This window comes from Citrus clementina, unplaced genomic scaffold (genome assembly GCF_000493195.1).
Source record: "Citrus clementina cultivar Clemenules unplaced genomic scaffold, Citrus_clementina_v1.0 scaffold_7, whole genome shotgun sequence".
Lineage (NCBI taxonomy): Eukaryota > Viridiplantae > Streptophyta > Magnoliopsida > Sapindales > Rutaceae > Citrus > Citrus x clementina.
In genome coordinates, this window is record NW_006262075.1 from 9325086 (window position 1) to 9337815 (window position 12730).

At 33.5% G+C, this 12730-nt stretch overlaps 2 protein-coding genes across 3 annotated transcripts; one reads left to right on the forward strand and one right to left on the reverse strand.

Annotated features, from left to right (window-relative positions):
- Positions 1 to 229: 229 nt before the first annotated feature.
- On the reverse strand, positions 230 to 2490 carry LOC18036324 (trihelix transcription factor ASIL1). The gene has a single exon (XM_006426977.2). The coding sequence runs from the start codon at positions 1705 to 1707 to the stop codon at positions 490 to 492; it is 1218 nt and encodes a 405-aa protein (XP_006427040.1). The 5' UTR covers positions 1708 to 2490; the 3' UTR covers positions 230 to 489.
- Positions 2491 to 5950: 3460 nt separating this feature from the next.
- LOC18036189 lies at positions 5951 to 8653 on the forward strand. Of its 2 annotated transcripts, XM_024180065.1 has the most exons (3): positions 5951 to 6073; positions 6851 to 7908; positions 8005 to 8653. In XM_024180065.1, the coding sequence occupies exons 2-3, from the start codon at positions 6929 to 6931 to the stop codon at positions 8150 to 8152; spliced, it is 1128 nt and encodes a 375-aa protein (XP_024035833.1). In that variant the 5' UTR covers positions 5951 to 6073; positions 6851 to 6928; the 3' UTR covers positions 8153 to 8653. The 2 variants fall into 2 exon arrangements, with proteins under 2 accessions (XP_024035833.1, XP_006427042.1); XM_006426979.2 differs by lacking the exon at positions 5951 to 6073 and having other exon boundaries at positions 6166 to 7902.
- The last annotated feature ends 4077 nt before the right edge of the window (positions 8654 to 12730 follow it).

The window sequence follows — 12730 nt, forward strand, 5'->3', positions numbered from 1 at the left end:
TGACCAACTTTATTCCTTAATTATATATCCTCGCATCCCTTAACTACCTAATTATTCAAAGATTAAAATAAATGGCCAAAATTTATTCCTTAATTATATATACTCAGCAAGTTTGACTGGACACTTAGCTGCCTCACCAGCCACCAGCTAGAGTCTAGAATGTCCCTCGGCGCTCTCTAAAGTGGGAAATCAAAAGTTACAAAAATTAATAGAACTTGATGGCGACTGATGGTGATAAATGCAGAATATATATTAATGGTAAAACAGTTACTACAAAAAGTCAAGAATTACAGAGGAAAGAGGAAACAATCATCCTCTCTAAATCTGAAATTTCTGCAAGTATCAACTGATACAACATCTCCCAATTTTTTTTTTTATTGCCGCGCGATTTAAAGCAGGTCGTCGGAAAAGGTCCCCAATGTTATAAAACAGCAGCTATTGTTTGATATGCTAATCGACATTACATATATGCGATCAGGCCTAGATGCATTACCCACTGGCATTCTCAACAGAGACATCGTTCTCATCATCAAGACCCTGTCGTATTTTTGCAATCTCAGCCTGTGCTCTCTCCATAATCTGCCTCTTCTGCATTTCCAGGTCCCTGTGGAAATCCATCCTCATCTTTTCTAGTTCTAACATCTGCTGCCTCTTACTATTCTCAATCTTCTCATATATCTCACTAAATTTGTGAATAGAATCCGCAAGCAATCTAAACGAGGACCTATCATCAGATTCCCTTCCAATCTTCCTTTTCTTCGGTGGAAGTCCATCTGAATCATCCTCCTCACCAGCAGTAGATTCTGAATGCCCTGGACTATCCCTCATCTCATCCACCCCATTTGCACGGTTCAAATATGCCCTAGGATTCATAAAGACATACTCTCCTGAGTCCATCCCACAAGACAGTCCACCTTGTTGCTGGGGCGATGACATTAGCATATCCATTTTCTTGAAATAAACCCATTTGCTGCCAGTGTCGCCAGTCTCTGCCATCCTAAGCTTCTCCTTCTTATATTTCTTCTTTAATGTATCCAAACGGTTCCTACACTGTGTGTCTGTCCTTTCAATCTTGGACACCTCAGATACCTTCTCTGCAACTTCTTGCCATTCCTCAGATCGAAGACTCTTCCTCCCACGTTGCAGAAACCGGTCACCCCAAGCATCTAATAAAACAAATGTTTCATGCTCATTCCAATCGGTAAGTGCATTCCGCCCACCAGATGAGGGCCTCAGTGCTGGAGTAGCCATAACCGGGGTCGGTACTCGAGGAGCAAATTCATAACTTGAAACCAAACTCTTCAACTTCCTCTTTTTTGGGTGCCTTTCTACATCATCAAGGTCATCTGCCTTCCAGTTGTAATTTCCTCGGTTCCCATCATCATCCTCATTATACTCGTCATCATTATCGTGATCTTCAACCTCGTCATCTTCATCATCGTCATCATCATCCACATCTTTCTCCACATATGGAACAATGCCATTATTTTGATTATTGTTTTCTTCTTCCTCACCAAACTCTACTTCATCTTCATCATCATCTACATCAGTCTCATCCTCATCATTAACATATTGATTGCCAACTTCCCGAGAATATGTCACGCCTCGAACAGGAAGCTTTTGGCGACGTGAGGAACCATAACCCTGCTGGTGATTGCCACCATATGGGTTTGGTGGATACCTCGCATCATCATCAGTGTCATCCATTTTAAGCAAAACTCAAGCTCAACAATAAGAAACCACGAAAATGTACACTAGTACGTTTACTATCCAATTTTAAAACAAGATTCAAAAACCAAATATAAAAACCCTCAGCCAAAAAAGGCTACCTCTCAAGACATTCAGCCCTAATATATCCACCAATATCTTCAAATACACAGGATAAGACATCAAAAACAACAAATCCCGACATTCTTTCTACTAAAATAACCTAATTTTTCACTTCAAACATTCGAAACCATGTTTCTGTGATTGGGAAAACAAGACTTTCAAGTTCAAAGCTTACTTTTCAACAGATCAAATACCCAAAACTTACGACCCCCACACATCTGGACTGTCAAACAACCTAATTTCTTGAGTTCCAACAAATATTCTGTCTTCTCAATAATCAGATCAAGAAACAATCGTAATTCATAAACCTCAAACTTCGTTACCGTTACATTAGATTAAAACTAACTATTACTTACTAAACCAAAAACAAATTACCCAGAATTTATTATCCTGAAAAAAAAATCCTCCTTTTAAGCTAAGAAAAGAATCCAAATTCAAAGAAAAACAAAACCCACAATTCTTACCTCAAAACTAGCTCAAAGTTTGAATCTTTTCTTCAGAAACAAACCCCAACTCAGGCTTCTCACAAAATTTGGGAAAGGCCAAAAAATAAAAACCCTAGCTCATAAATTTGTCAGAAATAGAATATGAATTTTCAAGAAAAATAGAAATTGTTTGTGTGGAGAGAGTTGTCAAAAGTACATTCGGGGTTAAAAGAGATGACTGCTAATGTGCGCTAGGTGTGTTTCATCTTGGAATCAAAGACTTTGTGATAATGGGCTTCGGCTTTATACTATTGGGCCTAGCTTCAAGCCCTGAAGTTTGAGACAATCGCAATTACAATAAGAAAAGAATAAATTTTAGATTAATAGAAGTTTGAAGACATGGTGCACAATAGTTTAGATGTTTGGTAAATTTTTATTTTTACTTTATAGTTAATATCTTTTTCTAATTCTCTACGACTGGTAAGGAGTTGTGTAACTCCAAATCTTTTATACGATCCTGATAGGTTTTATTAGTTAAGCATAGTAGTTATATTAATAAAAAGGCAAAATATTAACTGTAAACAAAAAATTCATTGATAATTCGTTAATATTTATTTTTTTAATTATTAGTATTAACTGGTTTATTTTGTACAATACTATTACGATATCATCTAAGTTTCAAATTAAGGACAAGCGCTAGAGAGTGCTCGGAGGGTTTAATTTTTATTTTGTACTACATTTTGATTTTTTGTTTAAAAAAAAATTGAAGCGTTTTATCTTATTATGAGCGTGTTATTATTTTCACCCTATAAATAACTAATATATTTTATGCATAAAAAAAGCTATTTATGTAAACAATACATAAAAGAAAACTATTTTGCAAAAATAAAAATACAAATGATGAAGTAAAGGGTATAATTTTTTAACGTATAAATATATGGCAATGGTAGATATCTCAACAGTCAACAACTAAGTTTTAATTTAAATCTTAATTAATTTGGTCGCTGAATAATGGTTAAATAGTTTAATTTTATAAATTATAAGATTATCGTCAAAATAAATAAATAAATAACACGTAACATAAAGGAAAGAAAAAGGAAACTGGAAAATATCTATAAAGCTCTAAGAAGTCCAACACCAACCGAACACAAACTCCTCATCCGTCGCTGGCGATCAGAAGCAGTTATGTTTCACTGACACAAATGTCTTAAACGTGTGGTGGGTCCCACAAGCCCGGGCGGCAATTGGTTCCCTCTTGAGCCGTTCGATCGCCGGCCTTTTCCCGGGCGAATCTATCTCTGGTGCCGTCGGATTGCACGAGATTGGCACGGCTAAAACTAGCACGTGTGAGTCAATTTTTGTAAACTATTTTAATTTTAGTTTTTCTTGCGTCGCGCAAAACGACGATGCAAAACTGTAAAAAGCGTAAATAAAGAAACTGTGACGGAATCATCACTCAAGGCTCTCAGAGCCTTTTTGCCATGTTTTGTGGGGTCGACCGTGGGACCCACTGTGGCATGGACTTGATAGCGAAATCTTGACGTCGTTTATTGACGGTTTTTGAGTTTTCCACTTGTCAGTGACGGACGTGGCAGAGACTTGTGGTTCCAATTTGCCTCCCGTAATTTCGCATTTACTCAATTACCCTTCAAGTTTTGATTTTTTAAAATTATTATTTTCCAGTTCTGTGATCATACAATAAAATATTTGTCGAGATATTGTTTGGATTCAAAGGAGACCAACATGTAACAACTTGAATTCTCAACTTTTGAGTGGTTAAATAATTATAAAGCATGTGTTTGAAGTGATGATCTAGTTTAAAGAGATTTATTATACGATTAAAAATTGATTCTAAATCTTCATATTAAAATTTAATAATATTTTTAAGTCTAAATAATAAATTAGATGTTTAAATTATAGATGTTTTTATAAACACTAACTAGTTGTAAAAAATGTGATGTGCATAAATAATTAAGCTAAAAATTGTAACTCACTTTATTCACCTTGGTGAAATTAATAAATATACTTAAAAGAAGGAGTTATATTAGCCAATAATAGATTTTTCATAAATTTTTGGTCATTAAAATTAAAATATTACATGATAAGCGAAAAAAATAATCAAAATTGATTGAATAAATATGAGGTGGCAAGCTATCTAAAACTCCTTGAACTGGTGAATAATTTTTTATTTTTTGAATTAAGAAATGGGAAGAAATATAATGCCTTTCTAATTTTGTTTCATAACGGATTTAGAAATTTTTTTTTTTTTCAAACAAACAAAATGATTTTGGTTTTGGAGGTTGATGAACCAAACAGGACCTTATTCCTAGCGGTGATCGTCGTTAAGCGACTGAAAACATCGCCGTTAGAAAGATAGACGCTGTTTGGTAACTTACAATTAAGCTTGAACTCCACCAGTCAACTTTGTCTTTTAGTGCTTACTCCCTCAATAAAAGCTAAATAAAAATAATTCTTTCACAAGCTTCATCTTTAAGTTGAGAATTATTTGGGTCTATCATATAAGCACCGTTTTATGGTCTGAATCCAAGGCATTTATCCACAAATCCACTACTTTTAGACTATTTTCAGGGTTAGGATCTTATCAAAAGAAAAAAAAAATTAGGGTTTAGGATTTTAACTTTCTCTAATGCTTTACTTTTTTCATATAAAAATTAGATATTTAGATATATTTTATTTATTTGTTGAATTTTCAAATTAAATAAAAAGCAAAAATGAAATGTCTGAATTAAGATTATTTAAATAAAATACAATTAAATGTCTTTCTTATTAATATATTCGAGATTTATTTATTATTCTTATTTGTGAGTGTTGGTTAGTGTAACTAATTATATGTTTTTTAAATTCATTCTCATGTGATTGATATTTTTATGATTAAAATTTTTATTCTAAATCTTGATTGAACATAAATTTGATTGGAGCCTAAATTAGTCACCAAATGAAATTAAAGCAAGCCGTACATATTGTATAGTAAGCGTATGCGCACATATTTATATATTTTAAAGCAAGCATGCACACACAAAACACAAGTTTCTATCACCAAAAAACAGTGAATTTTTCACTAAAATCATGTATCTTGATTATAAATTATCATAAATAAATTGTCATAGTCCAAGTCTGCAACTTTGTCTCTCATAAGACACGACAAAAAATTTTATGTATACAATGAAAAGGTAATTAAAAATATATATATATGTTTCACTCGTACTTATACCATAATAAGACACGATCTATATACCAACAAACTAAATATAATTTGTTAATTTTGTATCCTTTCTTTTTTTGCTAAATTATTATTGTGTTTATAACAACAATTCTTATAAGAAAAATGCTGGCGATGGGCTTAGAAATAAATAATATTCACTTTTAGTAATGCGCTAACTAACGGCCGGATTTGCATGATGCCACAACTTAATTAGATGGTCCTAATTACTCTCACGGAGTAATTGGTAGTTTGTCTTTTAATTCGGAATATACGTAGTTTTATACCGTAGCTTATACAAAAATACGTATTGCTTAATTAATTAATCATGAGAGATTGAGAGAGAGAGAGAGAGAGAGAGAGAGAGAGGGAGTAGTAGTATATCAGAAGCCTCAGTGCTTCACTGTTTCTCTGATTTTGAAGCATGCAAGAGAAGCAAAAACTGAAAAAATAAAAAATAAAAAAATATTTTGAAAGTGAAAGAGAGAGAGAGATAGAGTGGGAGAGTTTGTGAGCTCTGAAAGCTTTTTCACTTTGTCAATGGCCATCTCTCTCTGCTGCATTTGTGATTTTGAGGCTTTCTAGTGAAGAAAACCAGGTGTACTTTTGTTATTATTTTTTTTAAAAAAAATTTCCTTGTTTAGTTTGATGCATTTTTTTTTTTTTTTATAGTTGTCAGCTGTCAAAACTGGGTCGTGATTGGGAATCAGATTGATTTATTTAAATTTTAACTGTTGGTTGATGATTTTGAGGTTCATTTGATGCACTTGATGAACATCTAACAAGTTCTTTTGCATCTGGGTCTGATCCTGCTGCAGGTCATTTGATTCATAATTTATCTCCATTATTGTTTTGGATTTAAAGTTTTGTTTTTATTTTGGATTAATCATATGAGCATGCTTCTGTTTTATGCATGATGTCTTAAGGTTGGTTCTTTTCTGCAATCAATGCACTGAGGCTTTTGTGGGGTTATTTGGGTTTTTGTTGATTTTTAATCAAAAGAGATTTATCTAATTTGATTGTGTATGTATTACAAAGAATTTTCAATTGGCTCTTGGAATTTATGATCAGTGTTTTGATTCAGTTGATCATGGAATAAGGTTCTGGAAAAAATTGCAGTTTCCGTTGGTTTTCAGTTTTGATATAACAATTTCTGTAGATTGTTTTCAGGTGAAATTTTTGAGCAGATTTTCTTTTATTCAACAATCTTGATCATCAGTTTCTGTACCTTTTAAAGCTAAAACCATCATTGAAATTTTTTTCATTTGGGTTGCTTAATAAGCTATCATTGCTTTCTTCATTTTGCAAACGTAGATTGCTTCTCTCTCCCATTGTTTTCACTAATTAACAATGAGTTCTATCAAACTCATTGCAGTAATTCGTTGCTGGTTTTCTTTCATGAGGAGTGGGGTTTTCTGATAATCCCCAGGAAACATCTATTCATGTTAATGTGATGGCTGATTCTGCTTCAGAGTTCAGTATTCAGTCTGATAGTTTTGGCATAAGGCAAATAAGCAGTTCACTTTCTGGGTTCCTAGTAGGACTTAGTTCTAAAGGTTCGTCTGACTCCGACACTGTTTGGAGTCCTACATCTCCTTTAGATTTCAGAGCTTTTGTGAACCTTAGCAATCCATTTAGTGTTAAGTCTCCAAGATCGCCTCCCCAAAATGGCTATCAGAAGAAGTGGGATAGTAGTGAGGTAGGCCTTGGTATCATAAACTCTCTTGCCGAGGAAAAAGAATTAACCAGTGAAGTTTGTAATTCATTAAAGAGGAAGAACATTGTTTTTGGATCACAGGTGAAGAATAACATCCCTTATTCCTCGAGGCATTTCAATGAATCGGTTAGTTCTTTTATGAAGTCCAATTCTTTGCCTCGAAACTACATGATTTCACAACTTCCGCAAACCAAAAATCCCAAATTCCCATTCGATAGCTCAAATAGTGTTGTAGGAAACACAGAATTCCCATCACAATCTGGGTCATTTTCCTCATCTCCAACCAGCTCGGCCCAAAACCAGGATTTGAGATCCAAAATGTTCTATTCAGCAGATAGCACTATTACACTGAGTGCACCTCTGGTTATTGACAGAGATTTGCTCATTAAAACAAGTTCGCTTCCAATACCCATTGGTTCTGGCCATGGGCATGCAGGTTCTCTCTCTGCACGAGATATAGAGCTTTCTGAGGATTATACTTGTATAATATCTCATGGTCCAAATCCTAAAACAACTCGTATTTTTGGTGACTGTATTTTAGATTGTCAAGCTCATGAGTTGACCAATTTTGATAAAAAAATAGACCAAGAGGTTGAAATGACTCAAGTGTCCGAGCGCCCAAATGATTTAAGCCAATATTCATCTGATGAGTTTTTGAGCTTCTGTTACTCATGTAAGAAAAAGTTGGAAAAGGGAGAAGACATTTATATGTACGGGTTTGTCTCAAACACCTTTTTTCACATTTTTTTTCTCATACCAATTCTAGCACTAGCACTGACGCTGTATGGTTTTTTTTCCCCCTCTCCTTGCAGAGGTGAGAAAGCATTTTGCAGTTTTGATTGCCGCTCTGATGAGATTTTTGCTGAGGAGGAAATGGATAAAGCATATGAATCCGCCAAAAGCTCTCGTGAATCAAGTTACCATGAAGATATCTTGCTGTTGGGTATGCCCGCCACATAATCAGCTGTCTTTGCTTCCCATGCTCTCATGTCTATTAGTGATGAAGTTATCACCAAGTGCCCCTATCTAAAGAGCTGTGTATGTGAATCTGTCTGCAGCCATAGATGATCCGATTGGAATCTGTTTGTTGAATGTGTTTTGACTTTCGCTAGAGTGTTGAGTTGTGGGTGGCAACAGCCTAGAGTTTCCTTCTGCAATCGGGATATAGAAACAATTTCGACTATTGTTTACCCTATAATTTTGATCAGATGAGTTAGAAGAGGCCAGAAGCCCCGGCTCATCAGTTTTCTTTCCTAATTTTCATGTTTTTGCCTAGTGAAAGTTCATGTAGAATCCTTTGGAGCCTATTGAACTCATTATTCAATGTATGAAGCTCTCTCTTGCTCCCGTTGTTTGCAGCTACATATTTGCTTTGGGTTTCTCTCTTTAGCTTCCAATCACACTTTTGATTTCATATTAACTGAAGTGAACATACATTGATTAGATAGTATCTTTTCAGTTTTCTCAATTTGTTGAAGTTCTTTGAATTTGATTGTCAAAATCTTGCATTAGTGCAAGTGCTTGTAGGTTCAACATGACTGCCCGGTATGCGTATGCAAATTGATCAGATAGTATCTTTTCAGTTTTCTCAATTTGTTGAAGTTCTTTGAATTTGATTGTCAAAATCTTGCATTAGTGCAAGTGCTTGTAGGTTCAACATGACTGCCCGGTATGCGTATGCTATTGCAAATTGCAAATGGCAATTTGGAAGCATTGAAATTGGCTGCCTTGCTTGTGAATTTTCAGTTAATTTTACCTTTATTTTGTGTCAACACCAGCTAAATGATCAGCCATTCTTTTTGAAAAAGAACAATATTGGTGTTGCATCTTGCTCATGAGAGCTTTAAAAATTAAAACCCCACATGATTGCAAGTCAATGGTTAAGAAACCAACAAAACCGACTAGTCATTTTATGTGGGCATATTTTCAATGACTTGAAGATAAGAAGAATAAATTATGGAATGAGAATGAAATGTCCCAAGATATTATCACGTAACATGGTAGTACCCAAAGGGAAATGTACCACATGATTCCAAATTCCAATTTTTACTCTTTTTATTTTTTCGAATTATGAGAGTATCTACTCAAAAAGCAATATAACGTGATATTACCATAAATTCAAAATTGTCGATGTACTTGGCGAATACTTATCTTATTGTCACACATAGTCTTTTATTTACGGAGTACTTATCTTATTATCTCATTGCCACACAATGATTTGTATACGGGTCACATAAATGTTACATCAACTAAAGTAGAAAACTTGCAAGTGTAGCGTTATTCATTTGAAAGCATGTTTCGGCATGTTAAATGAACAATAAAAAACGATTTTTCTGCTAATTTGTAGTATTTGATTGAAAATGAAATAGATAGAATTCATTCGATTGCTGGGATTTTTTTTTTTTTTATGCATAAAAAATGCTTTCTGGTTTGAAAATATTATTAGCTTCAATTATTTATTTATTTTTTTTAATAAGGAATTTATTGGCCCCCAATCCCCATAAGGACGAGTTGAAGTGAGATGAACTAAAACATAGATTTTGTTGAAGTGGCACTAATACAAATTATCATATAGGAAAAAGGTAATTAACTACAAAAGCCCGTCACGTGTCAACGTATCTTAGAGGTAGATTGAGGATAAAGATACTTTTTCCTTACACGGCAAATTTCTATTGGTGATAATCTAGAGAAAAAGGTGCTACATCCGGCTTTATAAAGGCCTCTTTATGAAAGATACCTAATCAATGTCACCAGTCGGATCGCCACTCAACTCACTCAATTTGTGTACAATAAAATACGGGTCGGAAAATTGTTAATCATATACAGCTCGTCATAAATCTCAATTCAATCAAACCCCATCTGATTAATTGTGGGAAAATTTAGGGTTTTGCTTATCCCAAAAATTGGGGTGCAAATTTTATATTAAATTAAAATAATTAGAAAAATAATTAATTAATTAGAACATTTAGCAATACAACAAAAAAAAAATTATATACCATTTTTTAATTTTACACACTTGATTCTCAAAGCAGCTAGATCCATTGTCCTCATATAGATTGTGATTAATAATAATTGTTTTTTAATAGAATTATGGATAAATGATATATATGGTTTATATCTTGAGTAGAGCTGATAAAATTTAACACAACTCGATTATTTAACATGAATACAACACAAATAAATAGGTATGGATCGTCAAATTTGACACGATTATTAAATTAGTTGAATTCGAGCTGACACAATTTTTTTCCCACGTTGGGTTAGGGTTAAAGTTTTTTACCCATTTACTCAAATAATGACACGATTATATTTTCTATTTTAAATTAATTTTTAAGTTTTTTTATTAAAACTCAAACATTGTATATGATTCTCTCTTTTTAATTTTTTTTGGAAGACGGACATATATATTTTATTTATAAAATTTTATATAAATTTAGAACTTTAATAGTGTAAATGTATAAATATTGATACATACGTATATTTTGTAATATTAATATATAATATTGTTTACATATATATAATTTAAACTTTAAATAGTATAAATTTGTAATAGTTTGGAGGTATGTATAATATTTGTTAAATATATAGATATTAAATGGATTATTGGGTAATTCGTTTATTTTCCGTATTGGATTTGAATCTTAATATTTTGACATAGTTATTAAATGAGTTGTGTTTGAGTTGACTTCAATTTGACGCGATATGAATATGATCTGGTGACCCATTTTACCGCCTCTAATCTTGAGTAATGTGGCAGACGTATTTTTACTTTTATTTTCCCTTATTAATATGATAATTTTATATGCGTAATGTGATAAACATTTATTTCACTTTTATTTTTCCTGATTATTATGCTAATTTTTCTGGCGTATCATGATAGATGCCATGTCACTTGAAATAACGTATGTATAAACTAGGTGTCTCGTGACTCGTTCTTTTGAAATCTTTTTTAAATTTCCTAAATACGATTACGACTCCTTTCTTGTTAACTGACCAACTAGCATCGGGGAAAGGCCATTTTGGTAATTTAAACCTCAACTGAAAGAATCACGATCAGAAACTGAGAGATAGAGAACTGACACAAAACTAGGCCTCTTTCTTCATTTCATATCATTTCTTATTTATCTGAATCCAAACCTAAAGAAAATCATGGACCTTGTAATGGGGAGCTCCTCATTCAAACAGCCTCTCCTTCACTTTCCCTCTTCTTCTTCTTCTTTCTATTCTCAATCTTCACTACTTCTCTGTACCAATAATGCAAGGACCAAGAGAAGAAACAGACTGTCAGCAATGGCTTCTATGAGACCAGGAGACCCAAAAGACAACATTTTTATCAGGAGGAAAACGATTCTGCTCGTGGGTATTTCAGTTCTTCCGTTATTGAACCTCAGAGCCAGAGCTCTTGATGGTTTAGCGCCAAGTGAGTGCAGTGTTTCATTTGGTTTCTCTAGATATATATATATTTTTTTGGTTTTTGCTATAATGTTAGAGCATCGCATTTTGTGAAATGAATTCGTTCAATGTTTTCATGAAAATGCATATGTTTGAGGGAGTAGATTGCTTCTGGGTTGTTAATTTGGAATTTTGTTCATTGCTGCTTGTATTTGTTTGCAAGTTTTGTTTTTTGATGCTTTTATTATTAAACAAATGGATTGAACCAAAATTAGTTTTGGATTGGGTTTGTTGTGTTTAGTTCATGAATTTTGTTGTTAGTTATCCTGTTAGATAATTGAGAAAATGAAAAGATATTGGGGTTGGATTGAGTAGAAAATGCTGAATCATGTTGATATATTTGTACTTACAATGTGTCATTCTTAACTGGTTCATTGTTTGCAACAATAGGATAGGAATTCTAGCTGTATATTTGAGACAAGCTGACTATCATTCTTGATAACTATCACAAAATTGAGGAATTACTGTTAAAATAAAAATCTATATGGTAAGTGCAAAAGATGGACCTGAATATCATTGGCTAGGTGAGAGAGGGAGATGGAACTTGTGGGGGCTTGTTTCAGGGCGAGGGTGTTTGCACGAGCTTGCTGCGAAGAAGCTATGTTTATGTTCTGCTCCTCTATCATATCTAGTGGATCAGCAAGCAATGTTTTTGGGATAAAGTCAAATGAGCCAAAGTTAAATTTTTGAAAATTTTCCTAAAATCTTCCCTGTCATGCTTTAACTACGGCATTCTCCTTGCATGGCAAATGATTTAGCTCCCATCTGCAAGAGATAGAAGAGCTTAATGAAGACTGGGTAGGAAGTAGTTTCCGTAGATTTATTTGAGATGTAAGCTTATTTATATCATTTGCATGTACAATGAAGTGAATCACGTGAAGATATCCATGGCCGACCATTTTTGTAATAATCTACATTTCTAGTGGAAGTTCTGAATATTTTAGGTCTGTTTCATGTCGTGATCTGCTCTAATTTCCTTGCTGTGTTTGTGGACGTTTAAGTCCTATCTCAATCTCCTAATTTATGATTGTTAACATACTTGTTTATGCAATTTTAGAAAGCTAAAGGCCGAGTTAACCGACGTCA